This window comes from Tenrec ecaudatus, chromosome 10, assembly GCF_050624435.1.
Source record: "Tenrec ecaudatus isolate mTenEca1 chromosome 10, mTenEca1.hap1, whole genome shotgun sequence".
Taxonomy (NCBI): domain Eukaryota; kingdom Metazoa; phylum Chordata; class Mammalia; order Afrosoricida; family Tenrecidae; genus Tenrec; species Tenrec ecaudatus.
In genome coordinates, this window is record NC_134539.1 from 136,667,493 (window position 1) to 136,695,385 (window position 27,893).

A 27,893-nucleotide genomic window follows, 5' to 3' on the forward strand; every position below is an offset into this window, starting at 1 on the left:
ATTCAGAGCCCCGTTGGGCTAGTAGAGAGCACTGGACTTCTAACATAGTTGTGCATTAGGCCGATTGACTAGAGGATAAAATCCAGTGACACCTGTAAGAGAGAGTTTCATGTCAAGAAGTATTTCTATATCAGGCAAGCATCCCAACCAAGTCCAACTCAAATCCTCAAGTCCAATACCAGTCCACAAGTCTCTTTTTGGACTCACACAGCTACATGCAGTGATGCACAATGTAGGAAGAACGCAGGCCGGGGTGTGGAAAGTCCTGTGTCTCCGATGGTGTTGGAGGCATCACAGGGCTCTGGCAGGCCTCAGTGTGGCTCCTCAACAGAAAGGTGAAGGCAAAGAGAGAACGGAAGGAAGAAAAAATAGAGAGAGAGAGAGAGAGAGAGAGAGACCAGCCTCCAGATAGCCATTGATCACGCTGGCACCTTCAAATGAGGTCATCAAGCTATGACCTAATTGACAGGCTAAACTGCACCCCTATCTTCTTACGGGAGACATGAGGGCAAAAAACCCCTGACTGTCACAAGTTGTGAAACCATAAGGAGCAGCATTGATGCTCTGCTCTACAGCGTCACCATGAGTCAGCGTTGACTGGATGGCTAAGAGGATGTTGTTGTTATAAGGTTTACACTCATCAGGGAGTGCTTCAACATTCTGCCCCCCACCACCACCCGCTACAGATAATTCCCACCTTGAATGATACCACAAGAGACCAAGAAGGGATAGCACAGCAGTACTGAGCTGCCCCAGGACAGATGGAACTATCACACGACCAGACAATATCACGTGGTCAGAAATGCTGCTGCTGCTGCTAATTGCTTTCTTTCCCCTTTTGGGAAAATGGTCTATAAGAATCTTCCTCAATAAGAAAGATATTAAAACCCTAATTTTCACAAACTTCAAAACTCTTAGAGAGCAACTTCCTCCTTGGCTGTTCCCTTGGGGAGCAGGAAAAAAACAAACACAGTATCAAGGAAAAGATTTGCTCATTGGTCCCAACGTTGGGGGACCAGTGTATAAAAGCCCCCCGAACTAAGCAGTGCTCAGAATCCAGGAAACTCACCTCTTAACAGAAGCCCATCCTCCACACCTGACACCATGACCTGCTGCTCCCCTTGCTGCCGCCCCACCTGTTGTCAGTCCAGCTGCTGCACCACCTGCTGCCAGCCCTGCTGCCAGCCCTGCTGCCGCCCATCCTGTGTGTCCAGCTGCTGCCAGCCCTGCTGCCGCCCATCCTGTGTGTCCAGCTGCTGCCAGCCCTGCTGCCGCCCATCCTGCTGTGTGTCCACCTGCTGCCAGCCCTGCTGCCGCCCTAGCTGCTGTGTGTCCAGCTGCTGCCAGCCCTGCTGCCGCCCTATCAGCTGCTGCTGCCAGCCAGCTTGCTCTGGCCCTGTGAACTGCCACAGAACTTGCTACCAGCCAACATGTGTCCGCCTGACTGGTTACCTGCCCCAGACCTTTGGCTGCACCTGCTGCTAGACCCGCTGCCATCCAGGCTGCTGCCAGCACCTGCTTCATGGTGACCTGTATCCATCCTGCCTGTGACTCCAGCTGCTGCCGACCTCCCTGCTCCTCATCCTCTTGATGAGGATCCACTGCCTGTCACATTCCAACTTCCCTTCCCCAACCCTGCCTAAACTTCTCATATAAATCTCGAGAATCAGCTTTATGCGGCGCAGCCTCCTTTGCTCTGGTTTTATCTTTGTCCGTGGGCCAGGGTCCCATCTCCTGCTCTGCTGTCTCTCTTCTTGACCAGGTGCCACTCTCAGGTGTGGAAAAAGAATCACCACAGCAACTTAAAAACAGACACTTCGTGGCTTTTTATTACCTCTCTGCATAAAAGCAATAAATACTTTGTCGATGTATGCACTACTCTTGTGTCTTGCTTTACTCTCTTGATGTTGACTTTGAGGTGGCTTCTTAATCACAGGGAGCTCTCCCTGTTTATTTCCTAATAAAATCGATACTACATCTTTTCCATGTTTTGCATCTGTTTCCATGGCATTTCTTTCCCAAGAACTTACATTCATACCACACTTCATGCATGCCCGCCCCTCAACACCCTACTCTTTCTCACAAATGCCCAATTTGATGGTCAAGTCCAAGAGCATGCCGGGCAATCTGTCCTTGAGAGTGTGACTTGCGTAAGTTCAGGAGTTCTAGTCCCCTGAACTTCTCATGTTAGCTCAGGGTCCCTCCATCCCTTCCTAGTGAACATGACAATAACACTCACACACTTTGATCTGATGCACTGAGAATCTTACTATTTCCTCTCCAAGACACTTTTCTTGGTAGAAGTAGAGGGACTGGAGAAGAAAATGAAAAGGAATTGTTCATAATATATTCTAAGACAGATGAGGGTTATAGTATGGGGAAGTTCATAGCCACATTCCTTAAAATGTGCACGTACCACACCGTTTCCTACAAAAAATGAAGTTGGCATGGGGAATGTAAACTCTGAACTGAATTTTTATCCACCCAAGAAATTGGACAATTTTAAACACTGACTTCTTTCCTGAAACACACACACACACACTATTCAAGTACTCATGGTTTCCACCAGTGCTTTTTGGCAAAAATCAGAGCGTCAAGATGGAAAATAAGAACTTATTAAAATTCTTCTGGATATTATAAAAAGGAAATAATTCACCAATTGTTTTATATATCGAGTATAGTTTTGATGACCAAACCTAATTCTAAAGGAAAGTTACAGGCAAGCATAAGCCTACAACCCACAGAGGTGCACCCTCTAAGCAATGTACAAGCAAGGAAGCGGCATCTGCGGCGCACACCATGGCCAAAACATCATGAGCAAGTTGGTGTCTCCCAGCGATGCACGGTAGATAGAACATTTGAAAATTGCTCAATGTCGTTCATCCCTTGAAAAAACAGTCCCATCATTGTCTTAATAGATACAGGAAGAGCATTTTGTGCCATTTAATACACTTTGCATATTTTTAAATGCTATAAAATTGCAAAACGTAAACAAAGTATACCCACGTACCACCTTCAGACACTCCGTCCAACAGCAGCAGATATGCCTTGTTCCCGAGCATAGGTGGAGTCTTGTGCACGGTGCGCCGTCTGCTTAGCCACACCACAGGCTTCTGTACTTGTAAAGGGTTGGATGCGAAGTACGTTCCCAACCGACCACGGAATTAAATTGGAAACCAACAACTGTATGCGATTTGGCAAATCCATGAGCACGTGGAGGTGAAGGGCGACCCTTACCAGCACCCCGAGGCTCCCAGAAGAGGTCAGGAGAACTAAAGACCAGGTGCATCGGCAGCGCCAAGAAATAATCAGACTCTCCAATTTACGAACCTAGGAATGAAGAGCACAGCTAGCCAACAGCATGCTGGAGGAAGAAAACAATATATACTCCCCTGTAAGTAACTGAAAGACACTGGGAAAGCAATAGAGACCCCATGAAACCTGGCAGTTCCTCTAACTGAGCAGAAAAACGACTAACTTCAAGCTAGAGGAAGCTGGGCGCGGGGGCGGGGGTGCTGGAAAGGGAGATGACTCACAATACTAAGATCATAGATGAATGAAGGGCATTGTGACTGGCGTTATGGGAGTCGGCAAGACCGCGCAGGAGGTGTTCTCACACTGCTGAAAGGGAAGCTAAATGGGGCAACGCTTTCTCAAACTCTTTGAAAGTCTCTCTCCTCTTGGGCATAGAGTTACCCTGTAAACCCATCGCTCTCTCCGCAAGAGAAACAGAGGCCTGCGCTTGCACAGATCCCTGTACATGAAGATTTAGATCAGCACGGTTCCTAAAGGGCACAGGACGCCCGTGTCCGTGAGCGGATGAATGGATAAGCACCATGTGGTACATACATGCACTCCATACAACGAAATGCCATTCTGTTCTACAAAGGAGTGGCGTACGATACAGCCTCCCAGATGAATGACCCTCAAAAAAACACCCACCAAAGACATGACGTCATACCAACAGTTGAAGTGAACACAGGAGGGAAGTGGGATAAAGAAGGGCACGTGGGTGGGGGGAGGGGGGCGATGAGCGAGATGAGACAAAATCTGCGTGAGTTGTTTAATGCGACCCTGACGATCTGCGCTAAGCTTCCAGCCTTGCATTTGGATAATGTTCTGTTATGACCCATGGGGTTTCATGGGCCAATTTATGAAAGTGTCATCACGCCTTTATCCTAAAAGGCCACGTTACCGGAATGATGCTTCCTAAATCTGATGCTTCCACCCTCCTTCCGGCAAATCTGGTGCTGATTCGCATACGAAAAAGATGGTGCCAGCCTCCTCTGCCTACAGACCTTGGAGGAAACGGAGCTAAGCATGTAGAGTACGTGGCCATACTCCCCTTGTAGCATTGATCCGACTTTTCTGCTTGGGGAGATTTTGACCCAGGCAGAGTTGACATTTCGTGGTCCTCCCCAGAGACGTTTCTCAATCTAAGTAACAACAACAACAAAGGCAAAGCTGAAAGGGACACCTCTTCTCACCTTGACCTGGATAGCAGGAACTACCAATTAAGCAGATGATCTTGTGATCAAAAACGCTGCTGCTGCTAATTGCTTCCTTTCTCACGTCCGGGACAGATTCTAAAATAGTACGGCCAATTAAGATAAAGATTGATGCACTAATTTGCAGAAGCTTCCAAACTCTTAGAGGACAACTTCCTCTTAGGACCATATTCCTAAGGAATAAGACAACGCCATAAACAAGGAAAAGTTTTGCTCATTGGTCCCAACTTTGGGGGTCCAGTGTATAAAAGCCCCGGAACAAAAGGAGTGCTCAGAATCTGGGAAACTCACCTCTGAACAGAAGCCCACCCTCCACACCTGACACCATGACCTGCTCCTCCTGCTCCCATTGCTGCCAGCCCACCTGCTGCCAGCCCTGCTGCCGGCCCACCTGTTGTCAGACCACCTGCTGCACCACCTCCTGCCAGCCCTGCTGCCGCCCATCCTGTGTGTCCAGCTGCTGCCAGCCCTGCTGCCGCCCATCCTGTGTGTCCAGCTGCTGCCAGCCCTGCTGCCGCCCATCCTGCTGTGTGTCTAGCTGCTGCCAGCCTTGCTGCCGCCCATCCTGTGTGTCCAGCTGCTGCCAGCCCTGCTGCCGCCCATCCTGTGTGTCCAGCTGCTGCCAGCCCTGCTGCCAGCCCTGCTGCCGCCCTATCAGCTGCTGCTGCCAGCCAGCTTGCTCTGGCCCTGTGAACTGCCACAGAACCTGCTACCAGCCAACATGTGTCCGCCTGACTGGTTACCTGCCCCAGACCTTCGGCTGCACCTGCTGCTAGACCCACTGTCTGCCAACTGCATGTCCAGCTGCTGCCACCCTTCCTGCTGCTTTCCAGTTCACCCAATAACCACCATCCATGCAGACCAAACTCCTGGTAGCTGACTTGTCATTCCTGGACCAATGTCTTTCTTTAACTCTGCTGACCGCCAACATAGAGCCAAAGTTTCCATTACACGCTTGCTTGTGTAGAAGCTTGTGGATCCCCTGGTAGAGTAAGGACGACTTGCTCCTTCTGCCTCGTGGCTCAAGTCTTAACTTGGTCTCTTCTAAGTATGAAGTTACGGCCTCCACTTAAGTTCTTCACTTTCATCCTCTACATAGTTTAGGGAAAAGATCCTCTTTACTTTTCCTGTAGCTTTCTGTGAGAGGTAAGCAATATCCATGCTTGTGTTCCTACTTCCCATGTTTTCACGATTCATGTGTCTTCCTTAATTCTTTCCACGACCACTTTGTGTTTTCTGCCACACACATAGTCTTCTCACTCGCCTTCAAATAAATGTTGCCGCCAAACCCGTCCCATATGAATTTTTTGTTTTTTGTACCATATTCCTGATTTGAGGATTTAGCTGCATGTTGCCTTCTGTATGCATTATTCAGGCTGAGCTCCATTACCACCAAGCACAGATTGCTATCTCCATATTCACATGAGAAAATTAGCAGATGGACAGACTCGTATCTGACACTGGGGCTACGCAAGGAGAAATGACAGCGGAGTCTGGGCAATAGCAAAATGTGTACTTGGACTTCATCTTTGGCCATGGAAATAATAACCCCTTGTAAATGCAGATCATGTTTCTGTGTACAAAGTTCCTCCCACAGGTGCTTCCCACACCTCGCTGAGCGGCAGGTAGGTGGGAAGGTAGCAGGGGCTGCGTTGACGAAGCCTTGTTAAAGAAAGGAGTCTGTCCTTGTCTCCGGCTCTGGCCGTCACTCATGCAATTCATTGGTATCCACACTTGAGTTTCCATAGTACCCTGATGAAAGAGGCTCAGTCAAATGGACTGATTTCTTTTTTAAAAAAAAAGCTCTTTCACCGTTGGTCCTGAGGGGTTCATCTGTCCTAGATTCCCAGTGTTTCCAGATCCCAACTGTACCGCTGTGCATCCTCTGGTCTAACCAGGTTTGCAAGGTAGAATTGGGATAATGATAGTTGTGAGGGAGGAAGCGTTTAAGAACTAGAGGAAGGTTGTGAGTTTCATTATTGCTACACTGAACCCTGATACCGGGAGGGAAGGGGAGTAGAAAGGGGGAACCGATCTTGGGGGTGTACATATAACCTCCTCTCTGGGGGATGGGCAACAGGAAAGTGGATGAAGGGAGATGCCGAGCAGTGTACGATAAGATAAAATAATAGTTTATAAATTATTAAGGGTTCATGAGGGAGGGGGAGGGAAAAATGAAAATGAGCTGATTCCAGGAACCCCAGTGGAAGGCAATTTTTTAAATTAATAAATATTTTTATTGGGGCTCATACAACTCTTATCACAATCCATACATACATCAATTAAGCAAAGCTCCCTTATACATTTGTTGCCCTCGTCATTCTTTTTTTTTTCTTTTTTTACATTTTATTAGGGACTCACACAACTCTTATCACAATCCATACATATACATACATCAATTGTATAAAGCACATCCATACATTCCCTGCCCCAATCATTCTCAAAGCATTCGCTCTCCACTTAAGCCCTTTGCATCAGGTCCTCTATTTTTTCCCCTCCCTCCCCGCTCCCCCCTCCCAATGTGCCCTTGGTAATTTATACATCGTTATTTTGTCATATTTTGCCCTATCCGGAGTCTCCCCCCCTTCTCTGCCGTCCCTCTCCCAGTGAGGAGGTCACACGTGGACCCCTATAATCAGTTCCCCCTTTCCAACTCACTCGCCCTCCGCTCTCCCAGCATCGCCCCTCACCCCCTGGTCCTGAAGGTATCATCCACCCTGGATTCCCTGTGCCTCCAGCCCCCATATGCACCAGTGTGCAACCTCTGCCCTATCCAGCCCTGCAAGGCAGCATTCGGATCATGGGAGTTGGGGGGAGGAAGCATCCAGGACCCGGGGGAAAACTGTGTTCTTCATCAGTACTACCTCGCACCCTCATTGACCCTTCTCCTCTCCTGAACCCCTCTGTGAGGGGATCTCCACTGGCCGACACTTGGGCCTTGGGTCTCCACTCTGCACTTCCCCCTTCATTCAATATGATATATATATATATATATATATATATATATATATATATATATACATATATAGACACACATATATCTTTTTTTTTTGCATGATGCCTTTATACCTGGTCCCTTTGGCACCTCGTGATCGCACTGGCCGGTGTGCTTCTTCCATGTGGGCTTTTTTGCTTCTGAGCTAGATGGCCGCTTGTTCACCTTCAAGCCTTTAAGACCCCAGACACTATCTCTTTTGATAGCCGGGCACCATCAGCTTTCTTCACCACATTTGCTTATGCACCCATTTGTCTTCAGCGATCCTATCATGGAGATGTGCAGTCAATGATATGACTTTTTGTTCTTTGATGCCTGGTAACTGATCCCTTCGGGACCACTCGATCACACAGGCTGGTGTGTTCTTCCATGTGGACTTTGTTGCTTCTGAGCTAGATGGCCGCTTGTTTATCTTCAAGCCTTTAAGACCCCAGTCACTTTCTCTTTTGATAGCCAGGCACCATCAGCTTTCTTCACCACATTTACTTGTTCACCCACTTTGACTCCAGCCGTTGTGTAGGGAGAGTGAGCATCATAGAGTTCCAATTTAATAAAAGAAGGTATTCATGCATTGAGGGAGTGTTTGAGTAGAGGCCCAAGGTCCTTCCGCCACCTTAATACTTGACCTATAAATATAGACACATAGATCTATTTCCCCATCCTCCTATATATATTTGCATGTACATGTCTTTGTCTAGACCTCCATGAATGCCCTTTGACTCCTAGCTCTTTCCTCCATCTCCCTCGACTTTTCTCCTGCCCTACTACCATGCTTCGTCGCCACCTGGGCTAGAGTATACCTCTTCTCTAAGCAACCTTACCCTTGATCATTTCCCACCAGGCCTGCCACTCCCCCTTCTCTACCATTTGGGGGTCCCATGTTTTTCCCTTGTCCCTGGGTTTGTTAACACCACTTCCTTATCCCTCCTACCCCCCCACCCCAAGTCCCCCCGGAACTGTCGGTCCCGTTGTTTTTCCTCCAGATAGTTCATCCAGCCTGTCCTATTCAGACAGACCTGTGGAGACACTAACATGCACGAAAACAAGACAAAGGAAAACAAAGCAACAGTATACAACCAGACAACAAAACAACAAAAACAAACCACTGACAAAGAACAGAACAAAACAGTTCACAAGAAAAAAGCTTGTAGCTAGTTCAGGGATCGTTTGCTGGCCCTTAGGAGCGTTTTCCAGTCCAGTCTGTTGGGGCACCACGCCCTGGCCCCAAAGTCCACTTTCAGCATTCCCTGGGGACCTTGCCACTCCATTCCCTTGCTGTTCCGCTGCACTCCCCCAGTGATTTGCCTCGGTGTGGTGGGATCAGGTCAGGTGTAATTCCCACACTGTGTCTCCAGTGCTGTCCCCTGTATCGCCCTTAGTCACAGAGGGGCATCATGTCTCATAGTGGGGCCAGCCATGTTGTTCTCTCTGTGGACTGGCTGCTCTACTCAGGATCATCACGGCCTGGTGGGCCAGGCTGTGCTCCACTCTCTCCTCCTGCCCCTTCATCTTCTCCCATGTGCTCTGATCAGATATGTTCATCTCCCGGAGCTGCAGAGTCAATGTCATCCTTTGGAACAAATTCTTTTCGGGGGAGGGACAGGAATCCACTTAATTTATGGTGCTGGGGCCAGCCTCCCAGACCTCTCCACTGGTTTCCTACTCCACGCCGGGATATTGCATTCACACCTTGCGACACTGGGTTGAAGTCTGGTCCCACTTTCCCTGTGGAGATATAAACAGTACCCTCCCCTTGGGTGGATTAATGCCCCATGACCCCACTACCCTTTTCTTCCTTGTATTCATCCTTTTGTTTTCCTTTCCCCACCTCCTCCACCATTGTCTACCATGTACATCCCTGGTTTTGGTCTGGTCTCTTCCATACTACACAGTCTTCACCCCTAAAATGTTTGTATACAGTAGCTTTTTTCCCTATGCCACTTTTGCTTTTAAAAAATTTTTTTAATTCTTACCTCAGCGGGCTCATGTTGTTCTTGTCCTTTTGTGCCTGACTTACCTCGCTTAGCATGATTTCCTCCAGTTCTTCCCATGCCACTATGTGCCTCATACGTTCATCACTGCTTTTTATTGATGTGTAGTACTCCATTGTATGTATATACCACAGTTTTTTAATCCAATCGTCAGTTGATGGAAATTTGGGTTGCTTCCAACTCCTTGCAATTGTGAACTGTGCCGCAATGAACATTGGAGCACAGATGTCTGGTCTTGGTTTGTTTCTTGCCTCTTCTGGGTATATGCCCAGTAGGGGGATTGCTGGGTCATATGGTAACTCTATTTCCATCTGTTTTAGGTATCACCAGATTGATTTCCATAGTGGCTGTACATACTTACAGTCCCACCAGCAGTGGATGAGAGTTCCTGTCTCCCCACAGCCCCTCCAACACTTGTTGCTTTCTGATTTTTTGAATTGGGCTACCTTTGAGGGTGTCAGGTGGTACCTCATTTTTGTTTTAATTTGCATTTCTCTTATGGCTAAAGATCGGGAACATTTTCTCATATGTTTGTTGGCCATTCGGATTTCTGCGCCTGTGAAAACTTCTGTTCAAGTCCTTTGCCCACCTTTCAAGTGGGCTATTGGTTTTTTTCTTTTTGGAAGCTAGCAGAGTATTGTAGATTTTAGTAATAAGGCCTTTGTCTGATGTGTCATTACTAAAGATGTTTTACCAGTCTGTGGACTCTCTTATTACTCTCTTGGTGAATTCTTTGGATGTACACAAGTGTTTTATCTTCAGTATATCCCATTTGTCAATTTGTGCTTCCTCTGTGTTTGTGTCCTTCCCTATTTCTGATAGCCTGTGTATTCCCTGAGCCAAAGTTCTCAAGTTGGTCCCAATTCCCTCATTGATGGTCCTAATAGTTTGGGGTTTAACTTCAAGGTCTGTGATCCACCTTGAGTTTATTCTTGTGCATGGAGTGAGATAAGGGTCTTGCTTCATTTTTCTGCATGTTGATATCCATTTTTTCCAGCACCACTTGTTAAAGAGGGCATCTGCTTCCCATTTGATATTTTTGGGGCCCTTGTCAAAGATCAGCTGTGTGTATGCTGATGCTTTTATTTCTGGGTTTTCAGTTCTTTTCCATTGGTCTGAGTATCTGTCATTGTACCAATACCATGCAGTTTTGAGAACTGTGGCTGCATAGTACGTGCCAAAGTCAGGTAAAGCAAGCCCTCCCACGGTGTCCTTCTTCTTGAGGAGTTCTCTGCTAATTCTGGGCTTCTTCCCTCTCCATATGAAGTTGGTAATAAGTTTTTCCATTTTTTTGAAGAAAGATGATGGTAATTGTATCGGGATAGCATTAAACTTATATAGTGCCTTTGGCAGAACTGACAACTATATTAAGTCTCCCAATCCAAGAGCATGGAATATTCTTCCATTTGTTGAGGTAGCTCTTGGTTTCTTGTAATAGTGTTCTATGGTTTTCCCTATATAGATCTTTTGTTTTTTTCAGTCAGGTGTATCCCTAGATATTTCAGTTTGTGTTTGGCTATTGTGAAGGGTACCACCTTTTTGATCTCTTCTTCTGTGGTCTTATCTGATGTGTATAACAATCCGATGGACTTCTGTTTGTTGATCTTGTATCCTGCCACTCTGCCAAACTCCTCTATTGCTTCCAGTACTCCCCTTGTGGAACTTTTGGGATTTTCCATATATAAAATCATATCATCTGCAAATAATGATAGTTTCACCTCTTCCTTCCCCAGACGAATACCTTTGATATCACTTCTTTGCCTTATGCTGTTAGCTAAAACCTCCAGCACGATATTAAATAGGAGTGGGGACAAGGGGCATCCTTGTCTGGTCCCCTTTTTCAGTGGGATTGTGTTAGTCTTTTTTCCATTGACTATGACTTTGGCTGTTGGTTTTTCATAGGTAGCTTGTATTGTCTTGAGGAACTTTCCTTCCATTCCTATCTTCGCTAGTGTCTTAAACAGGAATTGGTGTTGGATGTTGTCTAATGCTTTTTCTGCATCTATTGATATTATCATGTGATTCTTATACTTTTTCATGTCAATGTGACGAATAATACTAATGGTATTTCGTATGTTGAACCATCCCTGCATCCCTGGTATGAATCCCACTTGGTCATGGTGAATTATTTGTTTTATATACTTTTGTATTCTGTTGGCTAGTATTTTGTTAAGGATTTTTGCATCAATGTTCATTAGGGATATAGGTCTGTAGTTCTCGATTCTTGTGGGATCCTTGCCCGGTTTAGGTATCAGAGTTATACTAGCTTCATAGAAGGAGTTTGGGAGTTTGCCATCTTTTTCTATGTTCTGGAAAAGTTTGTGTAGGATTGGTATTAGTTCTACCCTGAATGCTTGATAGAATTCTCCAGTGTATCCATCTGGTCCAGGGGATTTTTTTGTTGGTAATCCCTTGATAACCTTTTCTATTTCTTTTATTGCTATGGGTCTGTTGAAATTCTTGATGTCCACCGAGGATAGTCTAGGGAGGGATTGTTTTTCCAGGAATTTGTCCATTTCTTCCAAATTGTTGAATTCATTGGAGTACAATCCTTCATAGTACTGTGTAACTATCCTTTTGATTTCATTAGGGTCTGTTGTAATGACCCCTCTTTCATCCCTTATTCTTGCTATTGAGATTTGTTCCCTCCTTTCTTTGGTTAGGTTTGCCAATGGTCTATCGATCCTGTTTATCTTTTCAAAGAACCAACTTTTAGTGATATTAATTTTTTTTGCATATTTTTTTTATTTTCCCTCTCCTGAATCTCAGCCCTGATTTTTATAATTTCTTTTCTTTTGCTATTAGTAGGGTGACCCTTTAAGGCAGGGCAGAATTGGCCCCATGAGTTCCCAAGACTGTACTCTTTATGGGGGTAGATAGGTCCATCTTTCTCCCCTGGAGTGGCTGGTGGTTTCGAACTACTGGACTTACAGTTCACAGCCCAAAGCCTAACCACTACCCTATACAGGAGAAAGAGTGGGCTTTCTACTCCTGTAAACAGTTATCATCTCAGAAACCCACAGGGGATCGCTATGAGTCAGCGTTGACTTGATGGCAGTGAGTTTTTAAAAGGGTTAAAAATTGGAGGAACTGTGGGCAGGGTGGAGGGGGCATGCATGAGTATGAGCTGCACTTCGACACCAGGTGCCGTGACCTTAAAACTGCTCTTGAAAAATGAATTTAAAAGGCAAATCAAAACACTGATATGAGATGGATAAAACTATTACTATTTATAAATTATATGACTGTGCATGCAGCAATTTCAGAGTAATCTGTGGACAAACGATGACAGGGGCTAAGGGAATTTGTACACAAGATCAATATGTGAAAATGAATTCTTTTGCTGTAGGTTAGAAACTTTAAAAGCTGATTTTTAAAAATGGTAGCATCTATAAGAGCATCAAAAGGAGCTACCTAGTAATAAATTGAATGAAAGATAGACGTGTATGCAGAGCAGTGCAACACATTGAACCAAGCAGCTCTATTCCTAGGTTTCGACCGAACAGAAATGTTTATACCTGTACAAAAATGGTCACAGAAGCACAATTTCTAATGATCCCAAACTGTGAACGACTCCCATGTCTCAACCGTGGAGTGAACAACTAAATAATGGCAGGTCAATGAATGCAATATTACACAGCAGTTAAAATTAAATGAAGCACAGATGACTATGTGGATGAATCTTGCAATCATAAAGTGGGAAGAAAGATGTCAAATCTCTATTATTTCGTTGGTGTGACATTCAAAAACACCCTAAATGGATCTCTTTGGTTGCAGGTCAATAGAGTGATTTCCTGCCTTTAGCTATGAGTGGAGATGGTATGATGGTGTTGAGGGTTTGAGCGAGAAGGGCATGACAATTTGGAGGGTGTGAGGCTAAGGACCCACATCTCGGTCATAGTAAGTGAACATGGGTGTGTTCACCTTTTGGTAAACTACCAAGTTGGAAATGAATGATTTGCAGTTTTAAAATGAGTGAAATGCCTCAAAAAAAAGTTTCTCACATGTTAAAACTCAAAGAAATATATACAGTGAACACTCTGAAATACTACTGTAAGAAATTATGGAAGTCCTAAATAAGTGGGTGCTAACGAATAGGAAGTAGCAATGCTGCTAAGATCTCAACACTGCCCCTTGCAGTCTATAGATTCAATGCAATGCCTACCAAATTTCTTAGCAGCCTTACTTCCAATCTTCAAATTTATGTGGACCTACAAGAGATCCCGAATAGCCAAAGCAATCTTGAAAAAAAAAAGAACAAAGAGAAAAGCTCACACTTTCTCACTTCAGACCACTTGAAAGTTACCATTATACAAACCGTGTGGCATAATGATAGTCAGACACATAGACTAGTGGAATAGAATCAAGCATCCAGAAATAAACCCATATAGCTGTGGTCAACTGATTTCCCACAGGGTTTGAACTCCATTCCATAGGACAAAGAATGGTCTTTTGGAACACCTCGATTTCCACCTATAGAAGACTGAAGCTGTACCCACACCACACATCATAATGAAAATTAACTCAAAATGTATGGAGAACCTAAATACAAGAATTAAAATCATAAACTTCTTAGAAGCAAACATAGGCGTACTGCCTCACTATCTAGCTTTACACAGTAGATTCTTAACTGTGACACCAATAACACGCACAATTACAAACAAAATAAATAAATAAGACTTCACCACAACCTGAAGTCTTTGTGCTTCAAAGGACTTCATCACTAAAGTACAGAGACAACTACAGATTGGGAGAAATTTAGGGGAACCATGTATCTTAGAAAAAGTATCATATCCAAAATATAGTTCTAAAACTCCTATAACTTTACAACAACAAAAACAATTTATAGATAGACAAAGGGCTTAAAGTGACATTTCATCAAAGAAAAGATACAACTGGTCAACAGGCACATGAGAAACAGATCCACGTTACTAGTCACTTTGGGGATGTAAGCAAAGTCCACAGTCGTGGACCACTTCACTCCTACTAAGAAGGTTATGATGAAAACACAAAACACAGCAGCAACAACAAACCACAGTAAAACCAGAAAGTAAGAGATGTTGATGAGGCTGTGGAGAAATGGCATCCCTCATCCCTTGCTGGGGGGCTGTAAAATGATGTATGTTGGCAGATCCTTGAGGGTTAAACATAGAAGTGTAACACGAAAGAGCAATTCGACTCCTAGGTAGATACTTGTTTTTAAAAAGGAAGTGATGTTGTACACACAACTCTTTTAAAAAGCGATTTAACCATGAAAGTGTATGATATGTAAGTTTTATATCAATAAAGATATATATGTATATATATATATATTCAGGTGAAAGGGTCTCACATCAGGTCCAAACAGCACAAGACTCTCAACCATCAAGTGACTTCTACCTCAAAGCCATCCAGTAAAATCAAGTAAAACTGCTCCTTGAGGTTTCCGTGACTTTGACACCTTCACGGAAACAGAGTCATGGCGCAGCTGGGGGCTTCAAACTGCTAACTTTGCCACTAGCCACCTCACGCTTAGCAGATTGCACCACCAGGGCTCAGGAGTAGAATCTGCAATGGCCCCTGCTTTGCTAAGAATGATCCAAGTTATCTTGACAGCACCCAACAATAACAACAGCATCCGGGTTATAACACTGACAGTCCCACCTCCAAGGAAACACCCATCCCGGGAAAACCGCCATGACGGGTTATTTCAGGAGGTAAAGTGGATGAGGCTCCCTGAATTTCAGTGTGCAGCTTCTGCCTCTGTTTACCTGTGTGGGTTCTCATTTGCCAAGTGGATCTGTGTCGAGCATCTTCTGCACGTGGCTCTGTGCTAGAACCAGAATGCACGGGTGGTGGTTATCACAGATGCCTATTTGTGGTCGCCTTGACGTCAGGTTGTGGCGAGCAGATTTGGAGCTAGGAAGGTGTGTTAGGCTGCGTTGACTACAGAAACAAATCCAGGGGCACTTGCTGTGTCAGGGAGCGCTTTATAACATCCCAGCCCAGTCCAAATCAAGTCCATAAGTCCAATATTAGCCCATAAGTCCAATACTAGTCCATCCAGCCTTCTTCAGACACACGCAGCACATGCAATGAGGCAAAATTCAGGAAGATCCCAGGCTGCGGGATGCAAAGTCTCGTGGATCCAATGGCAGTGGAAGCATCTCAGTGCTGCTGTGGGTCTCCACGTGGCTTCTCCAGCTCTTTGAGGGTGGCTCTTCGGCAGGAAGGTGAAGCAGAGAGAAAGAGGCTCTTGCAGGACTCAACAAGTCTCTGCGTGGCTTGTCAACAGGAAGAAGAAGGCAGAGAGAAAGGAAGTTCCCAGAATCCTCATGCCCACAGAAGGCATCATCAGGCCGCTACCTGAATCACAGGCTAAACTCCACCCGTACACTTAACACGTTGACATGAAATTATGTGACCACCACAGCAGGCTTTCAGTTTGTCCCGAATGACTCAGCATCATGTGCCGCTTCGAGTGCACCTCCAAATTTAAGTACTGCCAAGGTCAGAAAGCCAGGACCCACTGTCATCCTGACCTTACCCAGCCAACTGGGATTATTACATGGCCAGACGGTGACTGGATGCATAATGATGCTCACTACGTGACTGTCTCCTTTTATCTGTGCGGGGGGGGGGGGATTTTTTTCTATGAATAATTCTTAATTAAGAAACATTAAACACTTCAAGAACAACTTCCTCCTTGGCAAGTCCCCCAATTGCTACAGAAAACAACGAAAACAATAACAAGGAAAGTTTTGCTCATTGGTCCCAACTTTGGGGTCCAGTGCATAAAAGCCCCGGAACAGAAGGAGTGCTCAGAATCTGGGAAACTCACCTCTGAACAGAAGCCCACCCTCCACACCTGACACCATGACCTGCTCCTCCTGCTCCCATTGCTGCCAGCCCACCTGCTGCCAGCCCTGCTGCCGCCCCACCTGTTGTCAGACCACCTGCTGCACCACCTCCTGCCAGCCCTGCTGCCGCCCATCCTGCTGTGTGTCCAGCTGCTGCCAGCCCTGCTGCCGCCCATCCTGCTGTGTGTCCAGCTGCTGCCAACCCTGCTGCCGCCCATCCTGTGTGTCCAGCTGCTGCCAGCCTTGCTGCCGCCCATCCTGTGTGTCCAGCTGCTGCCAGCCCTGCTGCCGCCCATCCTGTGTGTCCAGCTGCTGCCAGCCCTGCTGCCGCCCATCCTGCTGTGTGTCCAGCTGCTGCCAGCCCTGCTGCCAGCCCTGCTGCCGCCCTATCAGCTGCTGCTGCCAGCCAGCTTGCTCTGGCCCTGTGAACTGCCACAGAACCTGCTACCAGCCAACATGTGTCCGCCTGACTGGTTACCTGCCCCAGACCTTCGGCTGCACCTGCTGCTAGACCCGCTGTCTGCCAACTTGCTGTAAATGCAGCAGCTGCCCACCTGCCTATTGTTGATCTACTCATGGTAGAATAAGTTGTCTAAGACCAAGCTTCCCATAAAGCAACCTTCCAGTTTCATAGTCACCGCCACAAGCTGATCGCCTGCAGGTGTTGCTCGCAATCAGCTGGCTCTGACCAACTTCTCAGCTTGGTGGGTCGTCTCAGTAGGGTTCGGTTGAATTCACTCCGGTGTCCTTCTGCTTTATCTCTGCTGATCTCTGTGATACATCCCTGGCTCATCCTTGGATAATGGTCCATCAAACTCTCCCTTTAAGTACCTAAATAGTCCTTAACTTGTTTACTATTTCATTGCAATGTTTTCCCCCCTAATGTCCTATCGTATCTTCCTTTATCCTTTGCAAGATGACTTAATTCTCTTCCCAGCTCCAGAAAAACTTCCCTAATTCCTTCCTAATAAAGTTTTCCTATCTTCCAGTCTATGTTGTGGCCTTGCTCTTTGTGCAACATTTATGGTACAAGCCCTTCCACAAATTAGTCTTGAACCTGACAGTGACCCTAAAGGTGGCAGACCCAAGATGTTCATTTCCATATTGCAATTGAATAAAGTACCCGCCCCTCTCTCTTTCACACACACACACATACACACAATGTTCAGAACACGGGGAAGATCATGTGCTTTGGATTTCCTATCTAGCAGTGAAAGCAAATGTTTTCAAAAGCAGATTACTTTTGTTTCCACGTATAGACGTTTATCATATATTTGTTTTCGTTTCTGCCTGTATTTCCCAGACCTCAGCAACCACTTGTACATTGAGACCAGCAGACTGGGTTATTTATTTATTTATGTGCGTATCATTCACATCATGCAATTCAATAGTTCTGTCATATGGTGAGCTGTGTGACCATCTCCACTATCCGTCTGGAACACAGTATTTGCTCCTGCAGTCAATGTTGTTCATTCCCAATTTCCTCCCAACATCCACTGTCTCGGTGTCCAGTCCCCTAAGCTTGTCATCTGTGGAAGTGAGCAATGTATCTCTAGCTGTCTAAAAAGATGGCCTACCCATATATATTTTCTTATTCTCCACGTGGTCGAATTCTATGCCATTGGCTACACTATTTTTTAAATCATTTTATTGGGGGCTCGTACAATTCTTATCCCAATCCATACGTAGATCCATTGTGTCAAGCACATCTGTACATTTGTTGCCATCATCATTCTCAAAACATTCGCCTTCTACTTGAGCCCTTAATATCAGCTTGGCCACACTGCTGATCTATTACTAGAATTGCTTTATGTCCCAGCAGACTGTTTTAAAAGCTAGCTAGTATTTTTTACCATCATTGTATTTCTAACACTGTACTAGGGCATTTAAGCTAGCAGCTCACCTAAAGATTTATTTGTTCTTGGATGTCATGGAAATGGCATTCTGGGATGGCCTGTGTCATCAGGTCATGTGGGGGAAATAAAAGGAGGCTCAATTAACATACCAAAAATTATATAAACACCCCCCTCCCCCAGGATATATTCCACAAACTCCCAAACTTTGAGGCAATTTATTCTCCGAGTCAAACATTCTTAAGGCATGTATGGTCATCATCGTAGGCATTGAATTCATCTAACCTCTCCAAAGGAAGTTCACTTTGGATCCAGCCACACTGTCTGTACACAGCATCTTTCGTTTCATGGGGAATTTTCATGCGCTGGGTCTGACAATCAGCTGACAGAGAGTTTATTAAGGGCCGTCTATCCTTTAAGATTGTTTGCATTCTCTAAACAGTCTCTGTCCTGCCCCGCCATTGTTTGATTGACTGATTGATTGGTCTGAAGTCTAGAATCATTCAAACGCATAAAACATCCAAACAGAGCGGGCTGTAAAGGAGACGTGCTCACTGCCGTGCTCTTCGGCATTCATGAAGGGAGAAGGTGAAAGGAAAACAACTGTGTCCCAAAGCCATTCGCACTTGGATCAGTTGATCGGGGCCACAGTCCCTAGGCTTCGAAAGTTGATTTTATTTGCGCACAAAGGGTGAAGCCAGCTCTGGGGGCAGAGTCACAGGACTAAAGTCAATCAAGCCTATTGCCCGAGTTAATAAATAAATAAAGTCGCATGACCCAAGTTAATAAAGCTGAAAACAGGACTCTTCACAAACATTCAGCATTCTCCCTACAGACGACTGTTTCGTGAATGCAGGCTACCACAGAGGCGTGAAAATGACCAAGGGCCGGCCGCTGGGTGGCGTGCATCGGATGCATTCGCTTCACAGTAGGCCTCATGGTGGGACAGGAAGCCTCACAGTCCCACAACGAATGGCTTACCCCTGACCTTGCTTGGCTGTACACTGCCTGCAGGTGTCTTAGCAAGTCTCTGAATTCTGAGGTGTATGGCTTGCCAATATGCCTCCACCCCCGTTTATGGTTCACTTTTTTGATAGCTTCAATGAAGTCTGAGTTGAGCCCTCCGGTTGGCATCTCTTGTTTTTCACGTTGACTTTGTTTGTGTCCTTTATAATGTGGGTTCCAGCCTTAGGTGGCACCCTACTGTGAAGTCTCCTACTGGTGGTACCTCCTCGTTCACGCCACTGCGGTCTGAGCATCCAGGCCAGAATAAATGCTTGCTTCCTGTTAGCTCATCTCTATCATAACCTCTGCTAGTTATTTATGGCATTGTTCATTTTATTTTGGGATGAGTTGGAGGGGTTCCTGCTCCCCCCCCACCCCGCTTTTTCTTCTTTTCCAAAGAGTCCTCACTAATGGAGAATTGTCATCACGATATTGCCTTTAGTCTTATTTTTTTGTCTCGTTGTTCCTCGGGTTGTAGCCCAATGTCACCAGCTTGTTGTGAATGACACGCAGGTTACCCTCCATCTCCCGGGGGAGTTACATTGCACCATGCTGGCTAACTTTGTTCATGTCCTTCAGTAAGTTATACTGATGATTACACAGGAGTTCATTTCTTCCTATGTATCACTTGGATATCAAAGACAACCTATAAACTAGATCCTTTAGTAAAATACGTTGTTATGGAAAGAGCATGAGTGAATGTAAGAAGCCTCGTCTTTGTTTCTTCTCTTCAAAGGGGAGCAATCTCAACCTTCTCCTTAGAAGATCTCCCGTAGCGTGGATCAGGCCCGCCTTAGTGCTCAAAGCGAGATCTTTGTTCTGTAACACGTTACAGAGGGACTTGTTCAGAAAATTGCCCACCAGAGTGCACTGTTTGATGTATCGATTCCTGTCTCCATGAGTGTTGGGTGTAGATCCAAATAAAATTAAATCTGTAACGGCGTCCGTCTCTTCTTGATGTATTATATTGTTGCTCAATGGTCCAGTTGTGAGTATTTTGGTTTCTTTATGTTTAAATATCATCCATCCTGAAGGATGCAGTGTTTGATCGTGGGATTGAGAAGACCTGAGCTCTCCCTCTGGAGCGTAATGCAAACAATGTGAAAGCTATGTTCTAACTGTGTGGTGTCTGTCTTATCAGACAACAGGAGAGAAGAGTAGAATGGGAAAGATGCTATCTAGAAAGAGAGCAAACAAACGAACAAAAATGAGCAAGTCGATTTCACAACACCTAGGGCCTCTGGGTGATTTTAGGCAGTGGATGCTGTGCATATTCTACCCAGAACACTAAGGAACTGCAGGAAAGCCACACACTGAATTTCATGGAATCTTAGCGAGGAAGAGTTCTTTACAACAGGCAAATATCATTCCAAGGTCCATGATTCTGCAAACCATCCATCTATAAGCTTGACCTTAATTCAGGGGGAAAAAATTAGGATAAATTAGTAGGCAAGACCTATTTTGCAAACCCCTAGGAAACAATCGGCCATGGAACTACATAGAACCCATCCTGTGCTGGGGAAATGTCATGACACGGGAAGTCTCCTCCCGACCCAGAAAATGTCTTCGCAGCAATGGAAGAGAAACAAACTGTTTTTGATTGAATCAACATGAAACCCGAATGTGACGTATCACAGGTGATTTACTAACGAGATCGTGAGTTCAGAAAGAGATCTTCCCCTTTCTGTGTCGTTGCTATAACATGCCATGGAGTCCACTCCACCTCCCGGTGGCCCTGGATGGCGTGGGGCACTGCTCTGAAGGATGTCCTAGGCGGTATGAGTTTTTAAGTTTAATCTCAGCAGGAACCCACTGCCAGATCTTTTCATCTACAGAGCAGCTAGTGAGCTCCCACTGCTGGCCATTGCTGGCCCATAAGCAACGCAGCCATTGTGCAGCCAGAAGTTCTCCTCCTTTACACAGCCACGTGGCCAGAGCCCATTCCACCCATGTTTCAAGACCACATTATTGGTTTTCTAGTATCTTTATAGCATGCTAAGTGAGGTGATATGAGTCTCTCGGGAAACTGGGAGGCAGGAGGCAATTGCCCAGAGTTATATTTTAAAGAAGAGGCTGCCGGGCCCTTGAGTTAGCTCTAGATTTTCATAATGTCCAAAGACAGAGAGATGCTTTACAGTCAACAGTCACCTGAAGAGAACCCCGAGAGAACCCTGGGAAGGGGGAGCTTCTTTCCGTATTTCCAACAGAGTGAAGGAAAACTACTTGTTTCCTGTCTGTATTCATCCCTACACATGGCAAACTGATTTCACCTTTTATCTTTGTTAGAGTAGTTGATTCCTGAAAATCAGTGGGAAAACGGAGCTAGACTCCATCAAGGCAATTGAAAGGCAGCCTCCTGACACTTAGAAGCAGTGTACAGAAATATGGAGTAATTCAGTGACATTGCCTAAACATATCCAACTTCCAATGTCAGCACTGCACATCATCCAATAATAATTTGCACTTGACTCCCCAAACTTTACTCCCTGGGTAAAGGTTTACTAGAAGCCAGTCAGGCAGCCATCTGGGTGGTCTTTTCTGCAGATCCTCAAAGCATCAGAAGGGGTTAGGCACTACACTTAATTTAGCTCAAATTAAAGAAGTTGATGTAACACCACAAGAGATTGACCAGCTTTTTTTTTTAGCTATAATCTTTCAACATACATTTTTATTTTTTAAGTACAGACATATGCATTTTTCATGTACAGCTTTTAAAAGTGATTTTATTGGGGGCTTGTACAACTCTTATCACAATCCATCCATCCATGCATTGTGTCAAGCACATTTGGACATTTGGTGCCCTCATCATTCTCAAAACGTTTGCTTTCTGCTTGAGCCCTTGGTATCAGCTCCTCATTTTCCCCCTTCTCCTGCCTGACCCCCTCCCTCACGAACTCTTGATAATTTATAAGTTTTTATTATTTTGCCATGTCTTAAACTGTCCAACATCTCCCCTCACCCACTTTTCTGTTCTCCGTCCCCCAGGGAGGGGGTTACATATAGATCCTTGTAATCGGTTACCTCCTTCTACTCCACCTTCCCCTCCCCCTCCTGGTATGGCCACTCTCATTATTGGTCCTGGGGGGTTTATCTGTCCTGGATTCCCTGTGTTTCCAGGTCTTATCTGTACCCGTGTACATCCTCTGGACCAGCTTTCTTGATGGTCTATTTTGGAGAGGAAACACAGATGGAAGACAAGGTTTTAACCTCCCTTCAATTTGTCCCCCTCCTTCTTCCATACAGGGACAACCAGGCCTTCAGTAAGACAGGATCAGTAATATGAGCTTAGACAGTATGTGCAATATGTGCAGAGACCGCAGCAGGAGACGTCAACAGGGGGGCCAGACACCATGTGGCGAGCGATGGAGTGGTCCCTACCAGAGGGCAGATGCCCCCTCTCTAGATAAAATCTTAGGCATTTAGTGGGTCAAAGGCTACCTGTTTTCCTGATGGGGCTGTAATATGTAAGTCCAAGAGTAGTACTTAATGATACCACCAGGCCAGCATTACCTAGGAGGAATGGGGGCGCCTCTCAACAAATGAGGGTGACTGTCCCCGGACTCATTGGAATCTGGGTCTTCAGGCAGGTCCTAAGCATGTCCCCTTTAAAGGAGCGCCAGGTCTGATAACCTAAACCTTACTTGAGTTGGCACGGTGCAGGGTCCTGGCCACTGACTGCTGTAAACCTGATCATTTCACGGACCCAAGAGCCCCGTGCTTGAAGAGGAGGCCTGACACCCTTGAGGAAAGGCCCTGGTGTCATTGCTTCAAGCACCCCCAGATGCCATAAAGGCCGTTCTGCGGGTGTTGATGCAGACGGTGCTCCAGAGGGCTTTCAGCAGCTGACTTTTTGAAATTATCACCAAGGTTTCCCTCCCAGATGCCTCTGGGAAGCCACAAACATCCACCCTGGCAGTTACCAGCCAACAGTCATCTGGGCCTCCCAGGGATGCACGTGCTACAATGAAATCCAGCGAAACACACTGCCGTTGAATTTATTCTGGCTCACGGAGACACCATGTGTTCCAGACGAGAATGGTCCCACAGGGTTTTCTCGGCTGCCCTCGTTTTTTTAAAGCGGAATGCCTTCTTACTTCTCATCGCTCCACTGAGGGGGTGCCAACAGCCAGCTTGGAGAATGGCGGTCAAGTGGCAGCTGTTGGTGCCCCCCAGGGATCTGCAAGTGAAAACCGGCAGCTTTCCTCTGAGGCCTCCGCAATGGGAATACATCACACCAATGGGAAAGCAAGTTCTACTCCATGACTCGATGCTAGCAATACAAACTTCCATCAGGAGGTCCTTCACCTGATGGTTGTAAAAAATGATTCCGTAAACTGCCCCAAAGAAAGCAGCAATTGCGAGAAGAAAGAAAAACAAAACCGTCTAAAGAACTTTACATTTTATTGGAATTGGATGTCATGCCTTGATCCACCAGTGTTGAGTAAATGAAGGCCAAACTGCTCTCCGGGACCAATAATTTCAACACACCAACCGGACCAATAATTGAAACACACCAACATGTTCAATAAGCAAACACACCAACATGTTCCTGTCAGGTAGATGTCAACCCCTAATGGCCCAATGGGACAGGGAAGAACTGCCCCATCAGATTTCCCAGGTGGTAAACCTTTTCAGAAGCAGACTGCCCTATTGTTCTCCCACAGGTGACTGGTAGATTTGAACCACCCCAGGGCTCCTTCTGGTTGAGCTCAAGCTAGGCTTCTCTGCAGCATTTCTCTCATTTCTTCACTAAGAGGAAACCAAGACCCCTCATCACATAAGAGTGCTTGTTGGTGAGAAGGAACACCGTTGAGTTGGTTCTCAACTCCTATCAAGAGTCTCTTCCATACCTCTTGTCGTCAGCCCAATTGCACACTCTGAGGACCCCTGGTGGACACTGGTAGAGAGCAAGAGAACTGAATATCATCTCCAAAGACCACATGGAGAGCAAGGAAAAGGCGGGCTTAGAGGGCCCAGGGTGACAGTCTTCAAATGTGTCCTGAAAGAAATCCATGTAAGGGTCCGTTGGAAGGAACAGAGAACACACAAAGGGGGGCATAGTTACCATGCTTCACCAGGTTCCTTTCCACTAGCAGTCAAGGAATCTTCAAGACTGGGCACCGTCAAAGAAGACACAGGCTTTGCGGAAGTGAAATGACTTGACCACACCAAGCTGCAAGCTGTGGCGTGGACCGCTGCTGCCGGAAGGGCTTGTTGCTTAAGAAGCAGTCTCTTCTTGGCGGGACACGTTCCCTCGGGAGCACCTGGATAGAGCCCGAGGTTGGACTGGGAGGAAAATTGGGAAATGGGCAGCTCGGTGCTGGGCAGGAGACAGACAGACACGCACGGGATGTGTGCACATGGCGACGCCGGCAGATGCGCATAGGAGGTGCAATTGCTGTCCCTCAGTGAAGTGTGGCCGCCTGGAAGCTGCACTCTGGGCCAGGTTGGCAGGGAGTGGGCACACGGTCCTTCGCTTTGCAGAAGCCTGTCGAAGGTGCTTGTACGCCGTTGGAGGCACCACTGGATGATTTGCCCAAACCTGTCACGCAGCAAGCTGGTTGGCAGGGAGGCGATTTGCAGACATTGGGATTGCAGGAAGGGGGCCCACCACCGTTTGATTTGCCAGGAAGCCTGGTGTCACCGGGAACGGCTTTACCAGGGCTCTTTACAGAACAAGGGAGCTGACAGTTAGCCACTGGCTGACAGATCAAAGATAGGGGAGGCGCTGGTTGGCAGTGAAGTAGGTGGCAGGAGGAGGGCACACAGCAAGCAGCACTGCAAGGATTGAACACATACATTGATGGCTGGCAGGGAACACACATGCCGGAATCTGATGGACAAGGCTTAAACAGGTAGCAGACAGGTTGGTAATAAGTGGTGCAAGGCTGGCTTTCACAACCAATGGGCTGACACGGGCTTGCTTGCTGACAAGAGGGTTGGCATGGGTCAGACCCGCAGATGGTGGGTGGGCATGATGTTTCAGGACAGGAAGTTACCTCAGGGCAGGAGGGCTGGCAGGATCTTGTGTCACAGCGGACTGATGGGTGGCAAGCTTCTTGGTGTGATCTGGACACACAAATGGGTTCCTGGCAGGAGCCTTGTTGGCAGGGGCTGGCAGCACTACCCTTGATCTGACATCCGGCAGATTCTGAGCAGTGTGGCTGACAGGAGCTAGCCAAACAAGTGGACTGAGCAGGGCCAGATTCACAGCAGGCTTTGCGGGAGCAAAGGGGTTGGCAGGCAAAACCCACACAAGAAGTCGATGGAAGGCAGGTTGTTTGGCAAGAAGCAGGTACACAGCCACTTGGGACAGCGCTGGATGGCTGACGGTTTTCTTGACAGGTGACCAGTTGCCATGTCCTGATCTGGCAGGAACTGGGCAAGCAAATGGCTTTCTGGAAGCTGTCACCGTTTGGACATCTGGAGATAGTGGGCACAGCTGGGATGGACATGGCGCTTCCAGGACAAGTGTCCACCATGATGCCGATGCACTCACCTTCCTGAAGAGCTACAGGCTCCGTGGTCCAGCGTTTGAAAGACATCTCATCCATAGGGGCTTTTATAGTTTTTCGCAGTGGGTGTTGGCAACCCGAATCGCATCTTTCCCTGTTATTGTTGACACTCACTGACATAAACATTTGATTAGCAAGCTTCGGGTGCCTGAGAGATGCCCCACTTGAAGAGCTTGCCAGTTGAGTTGGGAGTTTTCTTTGCTCAATTTGGATTCATTGGTGCCAGTGCTGCTATGGAATGAGCTCTCTTTTTTACAGGTCGTTCCCCCGCCTCCCTAAAGCAGCCCTTTCCTGGCACTAACCTCTCATCAAGAGGCCTCGGCCAAGCCCAAGCTGCCCCGCTCTTCCTCCAAGAATGCAGGCATGCCTCATGCAATCAGGAAATGAAGCGCTGACCCAATTGGGGAAGAGTGTCAGAGATGGGGTAGTGAGTCCTGAGGGCACTTAAAGGGTTCCATCTCCTTCTGGAAACTTCCCATTTGGCTTTCCTGAAGCTTGTCTACTAATAATGGTACTAATGATGGCTTCCGTTTATTTACCAAGCCCTTGTCGACATTTGCCATTGGCTCCTCCCAATAATCCGAGGGGTAAGCACAGACATCCCTGTGGTGGAGGAGGCAAAACGGACTCAGAGACTTTAAGTCATGTTGCCAAAGTTGTGTGAGTTGGGGAGTCAAAAAAATTCAAATATAGGTTTACCTAGCCCCCAAGTCTCTGATCTTACCCACCTATTAGACCTCTTGACATTGGACAGGGGAGTTCTAATGTAGTGTTTGAAGCCTGAGGTTTATACAGAAGCACACTGGCTCACAGGCAAGCTGCCTAGGCACAGGAATCATGTGTCACTCGGTGACTGTGACCATCACCTGGAGCAAGCTGGCATAAGTACCTTTGCTTGCCAATACATCCCAAGAAAAGCTTTTGATGGTGAGAATTTGAGCAAACACATTGACAGCTGGCAGGGAACAGATGTGCAGGGAACTGATTGGCAAGGCTTGAAAGTGAGGCTGGCTGCCCCCCATGGAGATTTGTACCATCTCAGGAACTCCACAGGGTCACTTTGAGCTGGAATCAATTCAATGGCAGCGGCTTGCTTGGATTTTGTCTGGTCTGGTTTACTTCACTTCACTTTGGACTGGAGTCCACAGCATCTGAATGCTATCAGCAGGAAAACACAGCAACCCAAAGTGAGAGACGGCATCCCAGCAAGTGGTGCCAGGATTAAGTCCCTGCCTTTGTGGAGGGGCTCATGGGAGAATGGGGGCATGTTTTCTGTCCATCTCCCCTTCCTCTGGGCTTGTCTGAGTTCTGCATCACTCATCAGCTTCAGCATCCTGTGTCTGCCCATGCTAGCCTGGTACATGTTGGGAGTCCAGCAGGAAGTAGAAAGACAATGGCATTGGGAGCCATACGGGGCTGAATATTAATCCTCGCTTTGCTACGAAGGCACTCTGTGCGTATGTTAGCTTCCCAGTAGGGAGACTTCATCATCTACAGTGCTATGTTGCTCAGATGATTTTTGTTCTTATCGGTGTCTTACCAATTATTTAAAATGCTAAAATGGATCAGAAAGGTGCTGTGCACACTAACAGCTGCCCAGTGTTTCCTCCCTGCCATCGTCCTCACCTGCATTTCAAAGGAAAGACGCTTTTCAATGGGAGCTCTGCCTGATAAACCCTCCCCCATGGCTCCAACCTGCTCTCCCAGGTGATTCTTGGTCATGTCACATCACTTCTTCGACCCTCCCTCCATCTTCTCTCCGTCTATTTTGACACCTCCACAAGCCCTGCTTTGTGTCTTATTCTTTTTACTGCATTAAGAAGCTCTCTCCAACTCAGGGGCGAAATACCGCAAACTTACCAAAGAGGTCGGTCACAATGGAAACGAGAATGTATTCGAGAAACCCTGTTGGCTTTGATCTAGAAAGGTGCCCACAGCCTATGTCTGCACCCACCACTTTCATTGTTTCAAAACAATTCATGTTTGCATACAGTTTTCTCTGAATGATCTTGCTCTGGTTCCCTTTCTACTCCTCCTCCTCCTCCTCCTCCTCCTCCTCCTCCTCCTCCTCCTTCTCCTCCTCCTCCTTCTCCTTCCTTTTCCTCTTCCTTTTTAGTATTTTTTCATGTTTGGGGGTGAAAGTTTACCTAACAAAGAGGGTTCAAAATTGGACAATTTTCCACTAAT

The 27,893-nt window shown here is 46.5% G+C and overlaps 2 protein-coding genes across 2 annotated transcripts; one reads left to right on the forward strand and one right to left on the reverse strand.

Moving 5' to 3' along the window:
• The first annotated feature begins 1,104 nt into the window (after window positions 1–1,104).
• On the forward strand, window positions 1,105–5,284 carry LOC142458737 (uncharacterized). Its single transcript, XM_075559656.1, has 2 exons — window positions 1,105–1,329; window positions 4,868–5,284. Exons 1-2 carry the CDS (start codon window positions 1,105–1,107, stop codon window positions 5,282–5,284), a joined length of 642 nt encoding a protein of 213 aa, XP_075415771.1.
• A 19,312-nt stretch (window positions 5,285–24,596) lies between these two features.
• KRTAP29-1 (keratin associated like protein 29-1) lies at window positions 24,597–25,673 on the reverse strand. The gene has a single exon (XM_075559657.1). The coding sequence runs from the start codon at window positions 25,671–25,673 to the stop codon at window positions 24,597–24,599; it is 1,077 nt and encodes a 358-aa protein (XP_075415772.1).
• Window positions 25,674–27,893: the final 2,220 nt, after the last annotated feature.

Bases quoted from the DNA above. Each gene is read 5' to 3' on its own strand.
- LOC142458737 (XM_075559656.1), top strand. From the start codon at position 1,105: ATGACCTGCTGCTCCCCTTGCTGCCGCCCCACCTGTTGTCAGTCCAGC. The intron at 1,330-4,867 runs GTGTCCAGCTGC...CATTGCTGCCAG, and splicing joins GCTGCCGCCCTAGCTGCTGT to CCCACCTGCTGCCAGCCCTG.
- KRTAP29-1 (XM_075559657.1), bottom strand. From the start codon at position 25,673: ATGGTGGACACTTGTCCTGGAAGCGCCATGTCCATCCCAGCTGTGCCC.